General features: G+C 41.5%; 1 protein-coding gene across 1 annotated transcript in view; it reads right to left on the minus strand.

Moving 5' to 3' along the window:
• The window catches only part of LOC145465845 (dynein axonemal heavy chain 5-like), a 57,831-nt gene that overhangs the window by 24,313 nt on the left and 13,636 nt on the right, over positions 1 to 19,882 (minus strand). The window contains exons 10-36 of the mRNA XM_081449598.1: positions 19,391 to 19,837; positions 18,328 to 18,413; positions 17,840 to 18,167; positions 17,021 to 17,227; positions 16,216 to 16,533; positions 14,689 to 15,826; positions 13,961 to 14,196; positions 13,732 to 13,836; positions 13,204 to 13,317; positions 12,696 to 12,758; positions 12,091 to 12,329; positions 11,499 to 11,739; positions 11,207 to 11,406; positions 10,524 to 10,677; positions 9,976 to 10,139; positions 9,463 to 9,565; positions 8,841 to 8,945; positions 8,457 to 8,618; positions 7,748 to 7,972; positions 6,567 to 6,819; positions 6,298 to 6,396; positions 5,430 to 5,600; positions 2,974 to 3,185; positions 2,630 to 2,764; positions 2,040 to 2,201; positions 1,299 to 1,545; positions 437 to 678 (exon numbers count right to left, since the gene is read on the minus strand). Of these exons, the coding sequence (XP_081305724.1) occupies positions 437 to 678; positions 1,299 to 1,545; positions 2,040 to 2,201; positions 2,630 to 2,764; positions 2,974 to 3,185; positions 5,430 to 5,600; positions 6,298 to 6,396; positions 6,567 to 6,819; positions 7,748 to 7,972; positions 8,457 to 8,618; positions 8,841 to 8,945; positions 9,463 to 9,565; positions 9,976 to 10,139; positions 10,524 to 10,677; positions 11,207 to 11,406; positions 11,499 to 11,739; positions 12,091 to 12,329; positions 12,696 to 12,758; positions 13,204 to 13,317; positions 13,732 to 13,836; positions 13,961 to 14,196; positions 14,689 to 15,826; positions 16,216 to 16,533; positions 17,021 to 17,227; positions 17,840 to 18,167; positions 18,328 to 18,413; positions 19,391 to 19,837 (6,156 nt within the window). The remainder of the gene's footprint in view (positions 1 to 436; positions 679 to 1,298; positions 1,546 to 2,039; positions 2,202 to 2,629; positions 2,765 to 2,973; positions 3,186 to 5,429; positions 5,601 to 6,297; positions 6,397 to 6,566; positions 6,820 to 7,747; positions 7,973 to 8,456; positions 8,619 to 8,840; positions 8,946 to 9,462; positions 9,566 to 9,975; positions 10,140 to 10,523; positions 10,678 to 11,206; positions 11,407 to 11,498; positions 11,740 to 12,090; positions 12,330 to 12,695; positions 12,759 to 13,203; positions 13,318 to 13,731; positions 13,837 to 13,960; positions 14,197 to 14,688; positions 15,827 to 16,215; positions 16,534 to 17,020; positions 17,228 to 17,839; positions 18,168 to 18,327; positions 18,414 to 19,390; positions 19,838 to 19,882) is intronic.

Consider the following 19,882-nt stretch of genomic DNA (forward strand, 5'->3'; position numbering starts at 1 on the left):
TTTGGGTATGGTTATGGGTTACCAAAACAAATCGTGTGCACGGATTGATAATCATTTCGGCCAGTCTTTCAAATAGCGAGCCAAGTCTTTTATGTTATCTAACTGTCCAAACAGCAGCAGATACAACTTAAAATGACTGATTTTCAAGTTCGGTTAGCCACCCCTCCTAACATTTCCTCACAGTCAAAGAAATTCCGGCATAGCATTTTATTGTTTGATTTCTGGATAACATAATGAGGTAAAATTCTCCTACAGTAACTTGTTTTGGCGTAAGCAGACTGGTTGAACATTTGAAATACCTCTTTCTCCTCCTACTACTTCACAGTCTGTTATTAGGGTCATTACGCAAATCTTCTCCATTGCGTGACAACTCAAATAACAACTGCTTGGAAGCCTACTGAAATACTTAACTCATGATCAGTCACGCAATCCTCACCTGAAGCACAGGTCTCCAATCCAGCCCAGAGGAACTCATATACACCATACCGTTGCGTGACACAGTAGCTGGTGAAGCGTTATCAATGTTGTGAGGCTCAAAGATGATCTTACACTGAGGGGACATTGGTATTCTGTCGCCATTAGCCAGAGTCAAGGTCTTGTTATCATCCAGTACACTGTTGAGATTCTCAATCCAGATGGCATCCACCGGCCCGTCTAATACGATCCAGATTCGTTCGCCTGGTGACAGACACGGCAAGCTTTACTCAACGACTATATACAATTTGGTTGTGGTACAAGCAGCACAACAGCACAACAAACCACTTAAATAAACCAGTCACATAAACCACTTAAATAACAAAACAAAAACAGTTGGATACTCCTGGCATAACCTTCTATGTAGCTATAACTTTGTGACTTATTGGTCTAGACAATGCCAGTATCGTTCTAATCAGTTCCTTTGTAAAGTTTACCCATGCATGGAGTACACTCTACCAGACAGTTTCTCGTACTTTATAATGCAATGTAATCTTTCCCGTTTTTGACGTACAGAAATCACTCTGACAGATGCATAGCTGAATACCTTATGGTTCAGTCGCTTGGCAAATGCATCTCCAAAATAGCTTCTCTTTGCAACGGCGTCGCCATTTAGTCATTAATAAGAAGATAGGCCTATATGTGTATGTTTCGAGTCGATCGTTAGTAGCAGAGCCTGCTCCCTGTTCGCTGTTGTAATTCTGACTTTAATTACCCCCAAATGGTAGACATAACGTGTAAGTACATTGCTCTTAATCAACCAGTTGTTGTTATTCTTCACAGTTATAGCGGCGGTGAAGGACGCTGTCAGAATCGATACAAACCTTTCTTAGCACGAAGTGTCTTTCTCCAGAGAGTAGAGAAAATTCCATCAGTCCAATCATTTGTGGCAACATCCAGTCTTCCAAACATCTGAGGAGCAGTGATAGCTTTAGGGTTCATTCTCATTTCTCTGTGCGGTGTCCCACAATCCGTCATGGCCTTCATCAACAAGTGGATACACGCAGTTTTCCCCGCCCCACTGGGGCCCAGTACCATCATGCCGTGACGTACTCGCTGGGTCTCGAACAACTGCAAAGGACGTGGAATCAAAAGCACGTTAAATTTGTACGACAAGACGGTCGTTAACAATAGAAAGATTAAGCATAACGTTTTCCTTCTCAAATATGACAAATTAAGGAAGATTTTCACACATTTGATGGGTGGAATTTTACAACGAATAGCTTCACTTTATTTAAACGCAAGAAGACATGCGAATACGGGCGAATACAATGTAAGTAACACCATGGCAGAGTATCCTGCAACTGTGAAAGTTGCATCTAAGAACCATCATTGACAGTACAAGTATACTGGCTCGCCTCTTTCTCTTAGCCTTCTAACGAGAAAGACAATCACATACAACACGTAAAGCGCCCCTACTGATGTTACGAATGCTCGTCTTTCCGTCAAGCAGGAAGTCTACAAGATACAAAGGACGCAGCCATTACTCCAGAATCACAGTCTTCATGAACAGATATTCAAAAGCACGAGGCTGCGTCGGGCGTTCCAGCCACACAGATTATTACCTGGATAAGTTTTAGTCTCCAAGATGGATGGTTGATGAGTCCAGCCTCTTCTACTTGATTGGCAATTGCTTGTTCTAACTCTGGATAACCAGCTTTGTCCAGCACAATACCAGGGAAGAGATCGTTTATAAGACTCAAGAACAAGGGCTCGTCTTCATCGATCTGGAGGAGAAATGGGAACAAAATTCGAGATCAAACTACAGTTTAAGAAAGCCATCGACCGCGCTTCTCTTGCAATAGGCAATAGAGAGGAAGATAAGATATGATTGTCTAGTCGCATGTGATAGTGTCGACCTCTTGTATTGAGAACTAGCTATCTTCCGTTAGCTAAAGTGGTTACAGACGTTTTTGTTGAAACACCTCCTGACATTTAGAGATGCCATACTTTCAAAACAAACAAGTCTCCGCTCCGATCATTTTTTCTTCTAACAAACCCACGAAACTATCTTTTTTCAGTTTTGACCCTATTGCCAAATTGGTGCCAGAGGTCAAAGATTTACGCGAGAAACAAAGACTGAAGTCGTTTGAGGAACACGATTTGCGCTAATACTTTATACTCTATATTGCTATTGACACTATTAACGTCTTACCAGTTTGGAAAGGTTCATATCCCTGAGTACTCTCATCACAATTGTGTTCTCACTGTCTCCAACACTCAATCGTTTTGCAGCGCCAAGAGTTCTCAGAACTGATAAAATATTCCTCAAGCCAAAGTCATAGTGAACCTGAAGAGAACAGTAGCAAAGCAAAATTAAAAGAAAACTGCTTAGAGCAATTTACGATAGGAGGACCGTAAGTGCAAACTGAAAATAAACGTGATAATACGGAACAGTTTCTCTTGACAGAACATGTATAGTATATTCATTGTTCCACTGACACAAAGGAAAACAAGTATCGAGATATACATGTATATCGTTATTTTTGATCAAATTACCTGTTTAGAAAGTTGCTCTTCGCAGAGTTTGTACAGAGTGAAGAATTTCCTGGCCAAAGTGACATTGTCAATAAAACCACAGCTAGCGAGCTTGACACGGATGATGATCTGTCGGTCAGGCACCATCATGGCCACTGTACGGAACTGGATCTTAAGATTCTCTGGAAGTTCCTGTCTGCCAGCATAGCCAGGGTTCATCGTCAAGAAGATGCCTGAGATGAAGTAAAAAAAAGAGCGTTGTAAAGTAAAAGGTACTCCTTGTAGTTGCACAACTAGTCTCTCTCCTCTCTCTCTTTCTGCCCTAAATGGGAACAAGCCATTGGAAAAAAGACACATTTTTGGAGTACGACTGTTTAAACCACGTCTGAAATTATATCTTCGACTCTAAAATATTATGCGGCCTGTGGTTTTCTTCAGTCTTCTGCGACAATCAGCAAACCGTTTCGGAGTATAAAGTCACTTATTAAAGTGCCACTGAAACGAAATTTTCGTACTCTCTTTTATTAGCCCAATTTGTAGTTTCAAACGTGCTTAAAATAATGGTGAACTTTATTTCTGTCAAATCCTAACGGAAAGTGGTTTTTTTAGCTGCTGAAATCGACTTTTTGGAGCAAAACTGTGTCCGGGCTCTGGAACCGAATTTAAGGACCTTGTGACGTCACTGGTTGTATTCACGCAAGAAGCGCTATAGATTCTCTCTTGTTTTCACTTGATTTATTAAGTCTATTTTTCATATTGTCGATACCTGCTAGTTTTCTACCTTGTAATTTCTGTCCAGTCTTGACAGGAAATACATATCATGAACGTTGGAGGGCGCCAAAGAGTGTAGATTCACCAAAATAAATGCTACAGATTAGAACAGCTCAGTCACTTTTCGAACATCTTGAGTACTCGATTGGAGATTTCGAAGACGAGTGTGGCAACTTTTATATCACGTCCTAAAGCCTAAACACGATATTTCGTCGTCTGTTTTCAGCCTGGTTCTGAAATTTGGATTCTCACGTTTATCTAAGGTCTATTACACAAGGTTCGAATATATCCTCGGCAACTTTACTGCAGTAAAAGCCGTAAGCGCATCAGCCATCCGCACAATCACGAAGTTATTAACGGTCCACAAGCTTTGAGTCGAGTACTTCTTTGCACACAGAGGGCATCTTTTTATGATACTAATAAGTGAGAGTTCTTGTGGTAGACAAAATGTATCTTTGAAAATTGTGATCCGCAGCAGGGTTTGCTTTATTGCCGCATACGTATCAGTGTAAACAAAGCGGGAATTTCGCTTCTCTTTTACACGTATCTCCCAATTGCAATATTTCACGGTCGATGGATTACTTTGAGTTCTTTAGAACATACTTATGTCTATGATCTTCATTTAATGGTATCCAAATTCAAAGCAATTCGTTAAAACGTCACTAGTTTACACTCCTTTCGAAGGTTTATTAAACAGAATTTGAGCTAATTTGCATATATCATCTTTCGCCGTCGACATTGTCACGCTTTCTCTCGTTTCCTGAAAACATACCTGTAGGGTCATGGCAGCTTAGTTTACCTTTATAGTTTAAATTCGCTCCCTCACATAAAAGAAGAGGGTTTCTTAAATTGTTGCTGATTTGATAACTTGTAGGATGTAACAGATGCAACTGGACTAAAGGTCACTGTAGCACAATCTCGTCCGCGGTGAAACTCACAAAGCGTCCGGTTTCCTCGAAGCGAAGCGACTCGAAACTCGAAGCGTTGTTGCTGCGATTCGTGCAGCAGCAGTCCGGATAATAATTTCAAAAGCCGCTTTCTCTTGTTTTCATGTCTTTTTTACTTTATGAGTGTAGATATTGTTTAATTGAGTGGTGGCCATTTCACCAAGAGTCCCGATCATTTTGCGATCCAAGAACTCCCACTCGTTTGCTTGCTTACATAAAATATCCTGCAAATATCCAATTAAATAGACTGAAAAGCCCCAGGATCGACTCTCCACCTCTTCTTGTCTAAGGCTACTGTTATTATCTGCTTTACAGCTCTGAGATGTCCTTAAGATGTTTTTTGGGGGGCTTCGAACAGTATTCTCTTCTCCCATAATCACTCTAAATTTTCAGCGCGGCATGGGAGTAATACAACCAGTGACGTCACTAGGCTGTTTTGGCCGCGCCAAGATGGCCGCCAATTTTGGGCTTAACCAGTCAACTTCGAACGGCTGAAAAAGCAGTTTTCGCTTACCGTATGCGAAAAAAAAGTCCGCAGTGTTTCCAAGTAAGGTTGAAACTTTATTACTAAGCAAAAATCTCACATACGAAAATTTCGTTTCAGTGGCACTTTAAGTAATGTAACCGACTTTCAGACGAAAACGGTTTCTAGGATTTTCGCACGTTTTCGAATGTGCAGAACAACAAGATGTCGCCCTGTCAAGGTAAATGTGTGCAATTACAATTTACGGCGATACAGGAAACGCGAAAGCAAGTTACCAAATTCTGGATTCATTTCCACCACATCTCCGTCCGAGAAGATAAACTGCTTCTTCCTCTCCTTCTTGCACATGAGCACGATGTAGATCTGCTGCGCAGCCACTGATAACACAGGCAGGTCAATACGGTTGAACTCATCAAAACATCCCCAACTGCCTGACTGAGCCAGTCCTGAAATACGCAAGACAAATGAGCTATTATTGACGGCGCTATGGTAACAGATAACTTCTCAATCTTCTGCTCTCTGGGAACGTTTATACACGGCGTAAAAGAGCGGTTCTAGACGTGAGTTCGATCTTGGGTGAGGAAAAGACAACAACAAAACAACCAGTCCGGGATATCACACGGAATCACCCTATCAGTATGAAATTTTTCGGGCAACGTGGCCGAGTGGTTAGGGCGCCGGACTTGAAATCTGGAGATCGTTGGGTTCAACTCACGTTCTGGCCACTCGCTGGTGTTGTTGTCTTTATAGTTCCGAGATGAACTCCTCAGCCATGGATTTAAATAGCCACCTGGTTTGCCTCCTGCCAGTTGGGGGGGGGGGGGGGGGGGTTAACCTTGGTAAAATCTAAAAATATTTTTCGGCTAAAAGTATATAACAAACACAAGCTTTCGACAGCCCGTTGAAGACTGTAGTTAAGACAGTCGAAAGCTTGTGTTTTTAATCTACCTTTGGCCGGAGAACGTTTTCCGATTTTACCATGATTCATCCTGGCTGCGACGTGCATGATAATTAGCTCAGGTTCGGGTTTTCGTACATTAACTGGGAATACTGGAAAGCCTTTGAATCCTTTGAGTCACAGATCTTATTTTGCGGTCGTTTAACTCTTCAGAAACATTGAGAACTAGCGTTAAATATGTTAACCTTTGAAAATTCGCCCCAGTCCTCTGTAGTCCATCTGATCCGAGCAGTTGAATACAACCACATATTTTCCAAGAGCTTTTCCCATGTCTTTGGTGGTTTCTGTAAAATAAAAGAGAAAACACTGTAACGCGACAAATACATCAACTACTTGACTGTATGATTATCAAAGCTGATACAAAGGAGCAATCCAACCTTCCATTCGAGTCACATAAGCTAAAACTACTGATCCTTAAATTTCATAGCAATCTCGCAACTGACTCAACGCAAACCTGTTTTTCCAGTTCCAGCCGGTCCAGCCGGCGCGCCACCCATAGACATAGCAAGGGCCTGGGCCAGAGTAATGTAGCAGCGATCGGTCAGCGGTGTAATGACAAGCCTTTCTGTACAGCCAAGGAATTCGTTCTGGTAGATGAAGTCCACGTCTGTTATGGAAACTGAACACTTGTCCGTGTCATCGTTGAAATAGAAACGAATTTGTTTCAACCACTCAAAGTCTGATGGCGTCTTGATGTGCATGCGACACTGAAGGAGAGGAGAGAATTTTCAAAAGAAATCATTTAATCTAAAGGTGTTATGATTCGTCCGTTTTCTTTCAAATTAAAATTTCAAATTCGGCACGGAAAACGGTTCAGGTATCAAGTTTTCTGTTTTGAGAGCATGTTTCAATGCGTTAAAAGAAGGCAGTTAAGACAGTAAAGAACTGATGAAGATAGATGAAACTACTAACAGGTCACAAACTAAAGGATGTGACTGTTCCTTGATAGGGCAGATTCCTGTTGCGAGAGTTTATGCTAAAGCTTTGATGGAAATGTCGTTATTCACCGCCAAAATCCCACCAAGATTTTAAATCAAAACAATTAACTTAAAATAATTATTTCTCGCTGTCAAGTTATTGCCGCAATCAAGTGTCGTAATTAAGAAGTGGTCATTTTTATATTTACTTGATTTGTTTCTTTCAGTTTAAGTGGCATGCCTGTGAACTAGCTAGGTGAAGCTAAGCGCATCGACCACTATAAACAACAACATTGGAACAGTTGTTTTATTACCATATTTTACTCGATTATTTTTGTACTTAGCGTATTACGAATTGCAATATTTTAAATCCCACCGCCCGAGTTTTACTATACAGGATTACCAAGTAAGACAAACTTTGGGAATGTGTTCTCTGAGGTTATTTAAGCAATAGACCACAAGTTTTTATGGTTTATAGGCTGATAAACCACGCGGGATGTTGGAAGAACACAAGAAGAATTCGTAAATCACGAGCTGCAGGTGAGTGATTTACGAATTCTTCGAGTGTTCTTCCAACATCCCAAGTGGTTTATCACGCCTCTAAACCATAAAAACTTGTGGTCTATTGCTTTTATATAATAACTCAATAAACCATAGCTGATTGACCAATCAGGGCGCTCGCATTCATTTGATTATTATATAAAACCAGATCACTCACCAGGTCGTCGAAGATGTCTCTCTGATGCACGTGAATGGTGATGAGTGTTTCAAACTTCGTTCGTTCAACTTTTGTGAGTTCTTTAGTGGTTTGTTCGATCAACACGTTCAACAGTTCCAGAAAGGCAGTGTTGGTTTGCTGCATCACCTTCTTGTCATACTTAGCGTTTGTCAGCGCCTCTGTGGAGTCTCTTGTCCATATCATCTGGATTCCAAGCAGGCCGACCTACAAACAAAATTTGCACAATTACTGTTAGGAAAACCAATCACATATATTATAATTACACGCATGGTCGAAACCAAAGACAATTGCTTCCATTACCCCGATTTGTGAACATTTTAATCGACTGGCAAGTCCGTTGCAATTTTCTTTATTGAAATCCGAGTATCTACATTTGGCAGAAACGTCGCGTTCTGAACGGCCTTGATCTCTAACTTTGCTTACTTTAGGTTCAACACTTGTGAGGGAAGGGTAAAATGAGGATTTACAAAGTCAATGAATACAAGACAGCGTCTCCTTCGTCTCTTTCCATATCTTTTTCTGCTCACACCCCTTATTTTATTGAGCGGATTTTAGCAGTATTTTTGGCATGAATAAAACGATGTTCAACTTTTTGGAAAGTTGATCCAGCCAGTCGTGGTCCACAGATCGTCACAAGAACTTATTTCAAAAGCCTTCTCTAGAACACGATAGAGCAAAACATCAGTACCTGAGCCGGAAATGTACTAAGAAACTCCAGCAGATTAAAACCTTGATCTTGAACAGCGGTGTGCGCTGTACGAATCACGTGATGGACTGACTTGCGTGACATCTCTAACAAAGTACCCAGCCAAACTTCAACATTGCCTTGAGCCATAACAGGTTTTTCAAGCTACAAACAAAAACAACAGAACTGGTAATAAGATAAGGAACACAACAGTGCCATTGACACACTCTAGCACAAGTTCTTCTACCAAAAATAGCAATATTTTCAAGGATTTTTTTCGAGATTTGAAATTCTTTTCTTTTTCCCTTGCAAAAGCGGATTCATTACACATGGGCTCACGAGATGGAGTGGTAGTGTATTTAAAGCGAGAGAGTAAACATTTCTCACCTCGATTGTTTCACCCTCTGAAGAGATGATAGCAAGAATACGGTCGTAGTCCTTTTCATGGAACTTGACTGTCTTGGTGTTATCAAAAACGTTCAACAAGTGGGCCTGGAATATTCAACAATTATTGTATCGATTAACAACGATACTGTGCTTGAAATTTCTAACCACACGATAACTGAGGGGTAACAAAGACCATACAGTTCAGCTTTATTTGGTGTGGGGAAGTGCCATGGGTGTGAAATCTTGAAAACTGATTTTTGCAAGCTTGCCTCGAAAAATTCCAACCTGCAAAGACTTTTTTTTTCATACACTTCGAATCAGCGGCAAGTAGCACCACGAGAGAGGAAAGAGGAACATGTGCCCGAGTTAATACGAGCAAGATTGCTCTCTGGTGTCCTCTACACGCTGTATGGTAAACACATAATAGTGTGCGTGTTATGCAAGGCGGTTGAGAGCGCCGGTAATCTCATATTTCAGTATAAGTATACATGCATACTTTGCTCTGAACACTCCAAACCCAATTACCCTTCTGGCAGAAAGTTGCTATAAACAGCTGCTTACTTATAGCCAATTATACTATCGTGTTGGCCAAACTGGTCCAACCTTTTTTTTTTTTGTTTACCTGAATAGTGTGTGAATCGCTTGCTTGACCAAGAATTTCCAAGAGCACTGGATCGGAAACAAAGAAAAATCTTGGGAAAACGAGACGCTTCTTCTCCAAATACCTGCGAAGAGAAAATGTTTGGTTTAACAAGTTCGAATTCGCCAATGTTGCCTAGTTTCTACTTAACAATTGGATAATGAGCTGGAGATTTCTATCGAGTAATTGTTGACGATAGTTCATGCATTCGCGATAGAACGCTAGTAGATTTATATTAAAATAATACGAACGCATTTTGTCAACAATGAGGCTGTAACACGTGAAAACTGAAAGAAACTTCCACATCACTGCATACAATATTGAGCACTGACTGGAAAAAGTCATTTCTATACAGTGAAATTTGTCATTAACGGCATTAAGAACTGAGAGACATTTGAAATGGCCTGAAGGAAATAGGTGTTTGTGCAACAGTCGCTCAAATCATTAACCCAAAGTCACATAGCACTGTCTGTCCAACTGTCAGTCACCACATACCCACTAAGTGACTTCTGACAGAGTTCCAGCTGTTCCAAGAGATGTGGCAAGAGCTGTCCAAGAGTCTCGTCACCCACACAGCACTGTACTACATTAGCATTCTCATGTGCTCGAGTCATGATCTTTACCCACTGTTTGTCAATGTTCTGAAATCTTTTTGCTTCCTGAAAATAAAAGAATATCGACGATTCAAAGGGATTATTAACCTGACAAAGAAAATTTTATGTTATCCTGGCTGTTAGTGTTTAGCTAAAGCTAGAGCACGTGAAGGAAAGACAATAGTTTGGGGGTAGCTCTCAAGGGAGTTTAACGAGTATCTTCCCTAGGCTCTCGATTACCATGTGCTTTCACTGATCAAGCCTCGAGTCTGCTGGACATTCAGATTCTGTTCTCAACCTTTTCAAAAATTCTAAATGAGTTAGGTACCGCTGGGATAACGCTTACAGTTGAGGTCCCAGCCGGATTTATTTCATTTTATTTCATTTAAGAGTGAAATTTATGTTCTTTTTTGATTCTGTGTAAAACTATCAATGGAAGTTGTGACAAACCTTTGGCAATTGTTTTGCAATATCTCCTCCAACAAACACAGCCTCAAGGTAAATCCACAAGTTCTGCACTGTTAACCAGTTCTCAATAATGTCGGTTGTGTTCGAAAGCTTTTGTACCCAACTCTGAATGTTCTTCTTGAAAGGCGCATTATACCTGGTAAGATAATCAGCGATCAAGTAAAGGCGATTACAAATATGAATCTAAATCTAATAGTTCTAATGCCCGTTGAATTTTGGGTCCTGACCGAGTGTAATAAGTTTTAGATTTCGGTTACCCACAAACAGCAAGTAAAAATGATACCAAGTAACACCTCTTTTACCTCTTTTACCTCTCAAATACTTAAAATATAGTTAATAATAGTCACTTATAGTTTTGTAATGTATTTTCAGTAATGTATTCCTCCGTATTGTATTTTTGTTCTCCGCATTTAGCTTAACACGGTGATAACCAGCTCGAAAGCTTTTTTAATTCCTTTCATAGCCATATGTAACATATATTTCTCTTCCCATATTTATTGTGTAATACTGATGTAAATTCACTCTGTAAATAGTCCGCAATAAAAAAGTGAAGTTGAAGTTTAGAACGGTAAACGTTTTAAAGTTCAAGTTCGAGTTCTGCATTTTATGGGTTAACAACCGTTCGCCACAAGGTCTTCTCGCCTCAAATAGAGAATTAATCTTACCTGTTGCTCATTAACGACCCAAGCACCATTAAACTGTCCTCCATTAACGCCACAATCTCGGACGTGTTGTCGCCTCGCAGCAAAAGTTCTCCGCGATTCTTGAAGTTCGCGAACGTCAGTTCTCTTGTGCTCCAGTCGGCAACGACTGCCTTCAGTTTGGCTTCAATGTCTTTCTCTTTGACTGCAGCGATGCACACATCCTAAAGAGAAGAACGAACGTAAATCTCTGTAATACTTCTCCACGGGAATAATTGTAAATTAAAATTTGGCAATAAGCAAAACAACAACAAACCTCAATGTCTTCTTTATGTTTCAGTAGTGGTGCTTCCATGATGTTTCTGAGTGAGAACGTCTCTGACTCCATGTCGAACGTATGACCAGTCAGCCCGGCTATTCGGTCCCAGTGCCTTTGTTTCATGGCTTTGTTAGCCATCAGCTCAAGGAGCGGGCAGCTTTCGTTGAAGTCATCGATGGTTTGCTTTAAATCCTGGAAGGCCTGCCAGTCTTTCAAGGCTCTGGGAAGCTTACGGCATCTGTCGCAAGGTCAGAGACAGATAATCAAATTGACACTACAGTGTGTCAGTCAAAACATTTACAATTTTATTCTCTTATCAGGAGATCCAGTACAACACAGAAATACGTTGGATAAGATACGGTTTGGTCAGGATACTTACAAAATACTGGACTTTCAATCAAAGAAAACCTAAACTTTATATTGTACAAATATAAAAATATTGTACAAATCAAGTAAGATACACTACAGCATGTGACTCTTTTGGCGTAGAGAGATGCAGAATAGAAACAGTGAGTGTTTCAAACACTCCATTAGATATTGTGCGTAGCGCCTTCTGCTGCACGCTAAGTGATCTTTGAGTAATTCTCACCGGGTCTGAAAGTCTTGTAGTTCGATGTTGATCTTTTCGATGTTAACATCAACCCACAGGATGTCGTAATAGCCATTTACAGTATCGATGACGTCGTTGTACAGACCATAGAGCTTCTGTAGAAGGTTCAGTTCTCGGCGGATCTGCATAAGATCTGGATATTCAGTCACAGCGAGCCCAAACAGCTCTTCACCGCCGGAATACGTCACGTACTTGCGCCACAGAGCATCAAAACGGTTCTAAACGGAACAAGACAAGCAATTAATACAATTATATGTGACAAGAGCTCTTGACTGAACTGTTTCTGAACCGCCCAGTGACCTATCATTTACTTAAGCGCATCAACACTCGCCCTGGATGTGTCAGAAATCAATCGCAATAGTTCTCTGTCTCCACCAATTGGCACTCGAAAGACATCAACTGAACACCGTGAAAATAAATTGTCTTGCCCAAGGACACAGCACGGAGACTCAAATACACTGAAAAGGCGAGGCCAGGGCTCAAACCCCGGGCTCAGGATTGGATTCAACACAATAAACCTCATGTGGTCATGTCGCTTGTAGATTATATTGCTATCACGAGAATTTCCAGGTAAGCAAACCTACCTGAAATATGATGAGTCGATCACTAGCCTCGCGAGGAGGGACGTTGGCAACCATTGGGCCGCTCTGATAACAAGACAGTACAATACAGTTAGGATAATAACAGATACTACAGTAAATGGCAGACGAAAGATAACCATATTGCAACCTCTTGTCTTCCGTAACAGAGGCATTGGCACGAAAACGTAACAGCAAATCCCCATCTTATTTTTTTTTCTTTCGTAACAGCAACGCAAGCATCACAAATGTTTTTGTAATTACCGTGGAATCCAAATTCTTACAACCTTCGCTTTATCCAGCTTCCTGATTATACGGGGCAATTTTTCAGCTCCTTTAAAAGGTTGCAAGAAAATCTACCATAGATTTCTCGAACCTTTCGATATTTTGGGCCAATTTACGTTCCCTTAGATGGTTTGAAAAATCGGGATTCTACTCCATACACTACAGATATAAATATGCTGGAACACAAGGTAACATATTGGTCGTGAGAGTGGAGTCGACATAAACATACCGAGTGATAGTCTGAGGAGAAAGACGACACATCGACGATGAAGACTTGCACTTTGTCGATAAGATCTCCCTTGAAATTGGGCTGAATTTGTATGAGATGCCCTTGAGACTCAGTCTGGAGAGAGAAAGATAAAAATACACATTATCAGTGCATTGCTCTTAATGGCTGCTCATTACTTTTTTTCGTTACAGAACAAGGAAGTACATTCAGCTAACTCCAAATTTAACTTTCAACTTTCAATTTCACTTTTTTCTAGCTCAAGACGATAGCCAAACCCACCAATATGAGGGCAAACAGGATGTCTGTCAAACGAAGTTGAAGACGATTAAGCAAATGAAAAAGTGCAAATGAACTACGTTATGATTACACCGTTTCCGAACAAATCTAATTTACACAGTAGTGAAGACATAACATTTCCTCAAAACCTGAAAAGAAGTTCGAACCTTGAAGTTGCGATATGAATGCCAATACCTTATGAACGTCAATACCCAAGCTAACAATTCAGCAAATTGTCATCAGCGTACTTACCGCCAGTGACTGGAGTTTCTGCCAGGAATATCGAAGAGTATCCACCCTTTCCGATTCCTCTTTGGCGACGAGAAGTTCATAACGATTCAACACCGCATATGATTCCTGTGAAAACAAAACGAGAACGCATCCTTGAGCACACAAATAAAATGTGGCTTTTTTGCACTCTACGCGCGTGTAAAGCTGTAATCCTCATGGCCGGTACTGTAGGAACATCTAGGCCCCTTACCTCAATAGGCCCAATGGACATGTCAATCATGATCTCTCTGTCCCGGATCTCTTTCAGGGCGGCCATAGCATGCCGTATATCATCAAGGTCTTTGATTGGCCGGCTGAGACGCTTCGTGATCTCTTCAATAAAGGTGAATATTTCCTCCATTTCTGTTCGATACCTGACGTTACAGTTTTGACCAAACGCAACGCACCAGGCTCTTGTTTCTGCGCACAACGCTGTTTTCAGGCGTTCTGTGAGAAAAGCAGCAAATAACAGTTAGACAGAGGAAACGTTTTCGATAGTAGTTGTCGAATATGAAACTAAAGGAACCACAGTAAAACAAACCACTATACCCAAAAATAGAATTAAGAATAAATCAGAAAACAGGTGAACCGTGTTAACGACACGTAAACAAGCTTAAATGGCGGTTTCTTAGCAAATTCACAGCTATGGCACACACCTGTAATCCTACGAGCAACAACTACATTATAAAGGAATAAGTTGGTGGTAATTGTAAGTGTGAATTTGGACGCATAAAGGTTGCCGGATTCATAGCCTGGGTCCACTGCTGAAGATTTTAAATTTTCACAGCTAATCGCCAAAGAAATCTCAAATTTTCAGGTCTGAGAATTTGAGGGTCGATTAATACGATCTCTTCTGGTTGATGGTTTTCTTTCTTCTCGTCACACGCCTGATAAACTATTAATACGGTTTGGAGAAATGAACGTGTCATCACACGATACCTGTGAACAGTGCTATGGCTCCAGCTTTGTAAGACTCTGGTTCTTTCATGATAGTCTCCTCCAGCGCCTTGTACCTCAGAATCTGTGCCTCGAACTCCGACAGCTTGGGATCAGTTTCCAAAAACTTCGCAATCTCCTCTTCTCGGTCTTCTTTCCAAATTGGCTCATACTTGGTAAAAAACTGCAAGGCGGTCGTGACATCTTTCTTCTGGGAATTAATCGCTGTCGAAAGGAATGATACCAGTTTAGCGATTTCTTTGTTCTCGGCGACGTTTTTGAAGTAATTCGCTTTCTGCGGGAAGATTGCCATGCTGACGACTGTACCGGCGTCGCTATCCGCTGGCATTCTCGTAACTCTTCGGGATGGTGCGACGTCTGATCGGCTCTCGTCGTCGCTTCCCGCGTTACTTGCCGAGCGGCTCCGAGCCTCGTCATCAGAATCGTCTTTTTCTTTCTTCTCTTTTTTAATGAGCGCTTTACAAGTCCTGTTCCATTGCGACACGCCTTTGGACACAGACACGACATACTGTGCCGCTTTGTTTAGTCCTTGTTGAATCTCGTCCAAAGCAGGTTGCATGGTGATGTTTGGAATCTGCAGCGTCACGTTCGCCAAAAACAACGGCGACAAATCAGGACCTGAGTCCCTCCCCTGCCCCGTGGAGTTGCTGTTTTCAAGATAATGAACTGCTATTGCCGCCTGTACACGTTTGCGCATCCCATCTAACGTTGTTCTCGTTACCCGAACAATCGCGTCTACATTCTTATGAATAAAATGCATCAACAATTCCTGAGCTTCCATATTTAGTTGATCACGTATCTCGCGCTTGCGTTTAGCTGCAGCAGCCGCTGGGCTAATGACGGCGCTCCCCAATCGGCTGCTAGCCGAGCGACTATCTGGACGACTACCACCCGTGCGGGGGCGACTCCGTGCACTTTCCCCTCTAGGGACGATTTCATCTTTCGCTCCATCGTCCTTGTCGTTTGGCAAGTCGTCCAATTTCTCCTGATCTTCGTCGCTGTCAAGCTCGTCCTCATCTTCCTCGTCAAGTTCAAGTAACATTGCAATAAGTTCGTTAGCAGCTTCTTCCACTCGTGCGCTCTTTGATTCCAGCAGCTCTGAGCCTCGCTTACAAAGCTCCTGTGAGGATGCAATGCAACAGAAAGCGATTAACGGCACACTGACTAAGTATCCAATCTATGGGAAGTAATAATATTTGTAGCTACTTCACGTTATCTTTAAAACGATTACGCGTAACAAGATTTGGAATATTAGGGTAGGCAAAGCAAAACTACCTGCATTACGATCACACGCAGTGCGCTCACTGGCCATGACTAACTGACTGCATCTTGGCTCGCTTGCCAACTTTTGGGGGTTTAACAACAGAACTAAATTTGCGCTAAGATATCAGTCCATATGTGGCATATTTCCTGTTACTCTAGCCTTTGGCTAGTGTCCTTCACATTATTTGGCCTATTTGCCTTCATTTTTTTCTTCTTTAAAAAAAGTAACAATAGAAATTAAGTTACCTCTGTATTTTTAAGGAATTTCTCTATCGTCCAAGGAGCATCACTGGGCAACTCACAAAGCGGTGTGTTACTCATCTCTTGCAACACTGCCTCTATTCTGAACTTGACCAGATCATTCGCTCGATCAATCAGCAGCTCGAGCTCTTTCAGAGCTTCGTACACGCTATCCATATAGGCGTCAAGACTCAGAGATGTCCAGTTTAGCATTGTGAGACCTGGCTCGATCGCTGCCTCCACTTTAGCCAGATGCGGCGACATCAGAGGTTTAAATGCCTGAGGTATTCTGCTCAGAACACGCACGCTTTCACCTAACAGCAGCTAAAGAAAGAGGGAAAAGAGAATTCGGGTCAGTCTGGCTGGTAGTTTTTAATTAGATAAACACATCTGTCCTTGAACCATTTCGCAATTACTTAAAAGAGAAAAAGCGCCTTAACGTAGTCTCCCATGACTTACTCGTTTTAGGAGATCGATTATTGAGACCGCAATTTTACTTTATGCCTCAGTATTATAATACTGGCACAAAACACGACGATAATCAGTTGAGAACTCGAGAGAAATTTAGAGGACATGAAACACAGAACATACATGAAGCAATTTAGTCTAGCAATGAAAACGCGCCTGAATACAAACTGTATTCTTATGTGTAATCATCTTGTCACGACTGCATTAATTCCTGTAAAATGACAAACATGAAAACAAATGCGATCATCTTTGCTGGATGGCTTATCAAGACCTGTAATACAAAACTGTGTGCAATGTTACTATGCAGGCTTCAAGCCGTATTTCATCACAAGCCATTTCCTACCTGAAGTCGGTTGAAGTTGTTCTTGATTGTTTGTCGTTTTTGGAGAAGGGTCTGGGCGCCAAATGGAATGTCCAGCCCTAAGCGAACCATACACTCTGATTCCCGGATGAGTGTTAGAATCTGAGGGTCAAAGTTCACGAACAACTCCTTGGTTTCAGGGTGACGAACAAGGAGGGAAGCCTGGAGACCAGACTTTGCTACTTCCACCTGCATGGTGCAAGAAAAAACGAACGTGAGATTAGATAAAACCCTAACGTGTAACAATTCAAATGAGAGCTCTTTAGCGGTGCCTTCTTTCCACGAATGCCGTGTCTTCATATTATTTACACGTGCTAGGAGAGACCGCTGTAACCGGATTTAAAACTGGTGAGAGTTTGTACTTGCCGCAGTTTGACGGGTAAACTGTTTCACAGCACCGCACCATCATACAATGTAGCTGTTCCTTAGAAAGAGGGTGCAGCGCAGTGGAACAGCCTGTTTGCCCTTGCAGGCCCTTAGTGAATAAGAAGAAATTTCACCACGGTCTATTTGATTTTCAATGCATGTACGTTGCAAAATGAAATATGGCACCACTGTTTGGGAGTAAAATGCCACTCTACAACGGCCACCTGGGAGCAACATGAACTGGTCGATAAAAGAGATGTGACCATGAACATCAGAGATCAGGAGGTTATTGTAAATACATGTAAGGTCGTTTTAATGAGACGCGAATGGATAGACGCGCGATCGCGACAAGGTGGTCGTTCCTGGTGGGAAAAGCACCTTTTTCGGAACAAATCTTTCAGTTGTTACATCGTAACTGCTACCTGTATTATATACCTGTTTCATCCAGGCCTGATGGTATAGCACCTCAAACTCCAACAGAACCTTAGCCAGCTTATTGTAATTTTTGATGATCTTCTTTGCATCCGTCGTCTGAAGAATTGTAGGATACTTCTGAAACATTTCCATTGGCTCTTGAATCCTTCTGTACATCTGTCGGGCCCAGGCTATCTTGCCGGCGATGGGCGGTAGGTCCCAGGCCACTGGCGGATCGTTGCGATGCCTCTGGTAAATCTTTTGAATCGTATCGATGTCACGGCCGTAATACATGAGGATTCGCTCGTATTTTTCTTGGATCGTGTCTTTCAAGCTATCGAGAGACAACCTGGAGGGAAAAAGCTCAAATGAAATTACTGATTACAAAAATTTTAATATTACTTGGCCTTCTCAGTTGTCTTATAAAACTGGAATGACCGTTTTGCTTTGACCATCTTAGCTTTCTTTCTGTATATTCATATCCTACATTGTACTTCTCAAAAACTTACCTTTCAAACTTCCTAATTAATCTCAAAGCACGCTGAGTTGAAGGAATCCGGTCAAATGCGTTGTCCATAAAAATCTGAAGTTGAACCTGTTTTCGTAAACAAAAACATACATGTGCATACGTAGTTTACTACAAAACTTAGATTTAAATCGGTAACTTCAGTTTGGTGAAGTTTTGAAAACACGCACAATATGAAGCTCAACGATAGAATATAGAATCATGGGCGCAGGTAAATTAATGAAACGACAGCTCAGCATACCAAAGAATCCCAATTTTTTATCCGAGGCCAGTGGGACTAAGTATATCGGTGAGTAACGGTACTACTTGTTGGGCGACAAGTTGATAGAATATATATATATCTTATTAATCAAGCGCGAGGGCCGTACTGGTAAAATATCGGCCCGATGACTTGACAGTACGGACCAAGCACAGCGAGGCCCGGACAAAAAAGACCGAGGGTTTATATTCTCCCAGTACGGTCCCAAGCAAGCTTGGCTAATAAGAAATTTATTACACGACTGAGAATGTTATGAAAAATGCCACGATCACGGACTGGAAAAACATCGAAGACTTCAAGCGTACAATTCTGAGTGGGAGGTACTCCCGTCTGCCGTGAAAGGAAACGGAAGAAAAGGTGTTTATGTGAAAGTAGGTTCTTTCAGAAACGTCAGCCATACAACGAAGATTGATCGTGCGGGATCATTCGGGACAGTGCCCGGCCAAAATACCTAGAGAATGTTGGACCGGCAATTGATCAATCTGATTGGTTGACTTTAGCTGATTTTAGTTACTGGCTAAACTAACATAGTCCTGTAATAAGTTGCCCGCGCGTGCTAATTTTTTGAACACAATCCACAATTGTTACACTTGGTCAACTGACGTGAACCGTGGAGCATCCAGCATTCCATTTCTGAACCAGGCTCGAGTGTTCGCCATTATTTTTTCCCTTTCACTCAACATGTAATGATGTTTGTTTAAGTCCACTTACAAGTTACACGCGTGTACTTTGAACGTCCCTTAATTCAGCCTACGATAACTGAGATGAAAGAACAAGCTTAGCTTACCTGGAGATCGTTTATTTGTCGTTTGAATTCGTCAAAATCAGCATCAAAATCCATCTTGCGATAATCCAGCAAGTCGTATGGTTTCTTCTTCATTGTTGTAACAATTAAAACGAACTTATTCCAAAGTTGCTCCATGCCTTCAATCCGCGACTCTCCGAGACACGAAAACGCTTTCATCGTGTCCAGCATATCAATAATCTTGTTAAGCCGGCGAGAAAATGTGTTACTTTTGCCAAAAATGTACATTTCACTGAATTCGAACTGCCTTTCTTCGAGGTTCTGCTCAAGTCGCTGCTTCGTCTTTTGGAAGCATCTCTGATACTCCTCGTTCAATCGGATGCAGTTCTTCAGTTTCTCAACGAGTTCCTCTTGTTGATATTCCCACACTGTTTTGTAGCCGTGTTCTGTGATGTAGTTTTTGCAAGCGGTGATCATTTGATTTGTGACCTGAAACGGGGCAGAGTTTCTGTTACATTTACATGTAGTATGCCC

The sequence above is a fragment of the Orbicella franksi genome, chromosome 13, assembly GCF_964199315.1.
Source record: "Orbicella franksi chromosome 13, jaOrbFran1.1, whole genome shotgun sequence".
Classification (NCBI taxonomy): domain Eukaryota; kingdom Metazoa; phylum Cnidaria; class Anthozoa; order Scleractinia; family Merulinidae; genus Orbicella; species Orbicella franksi.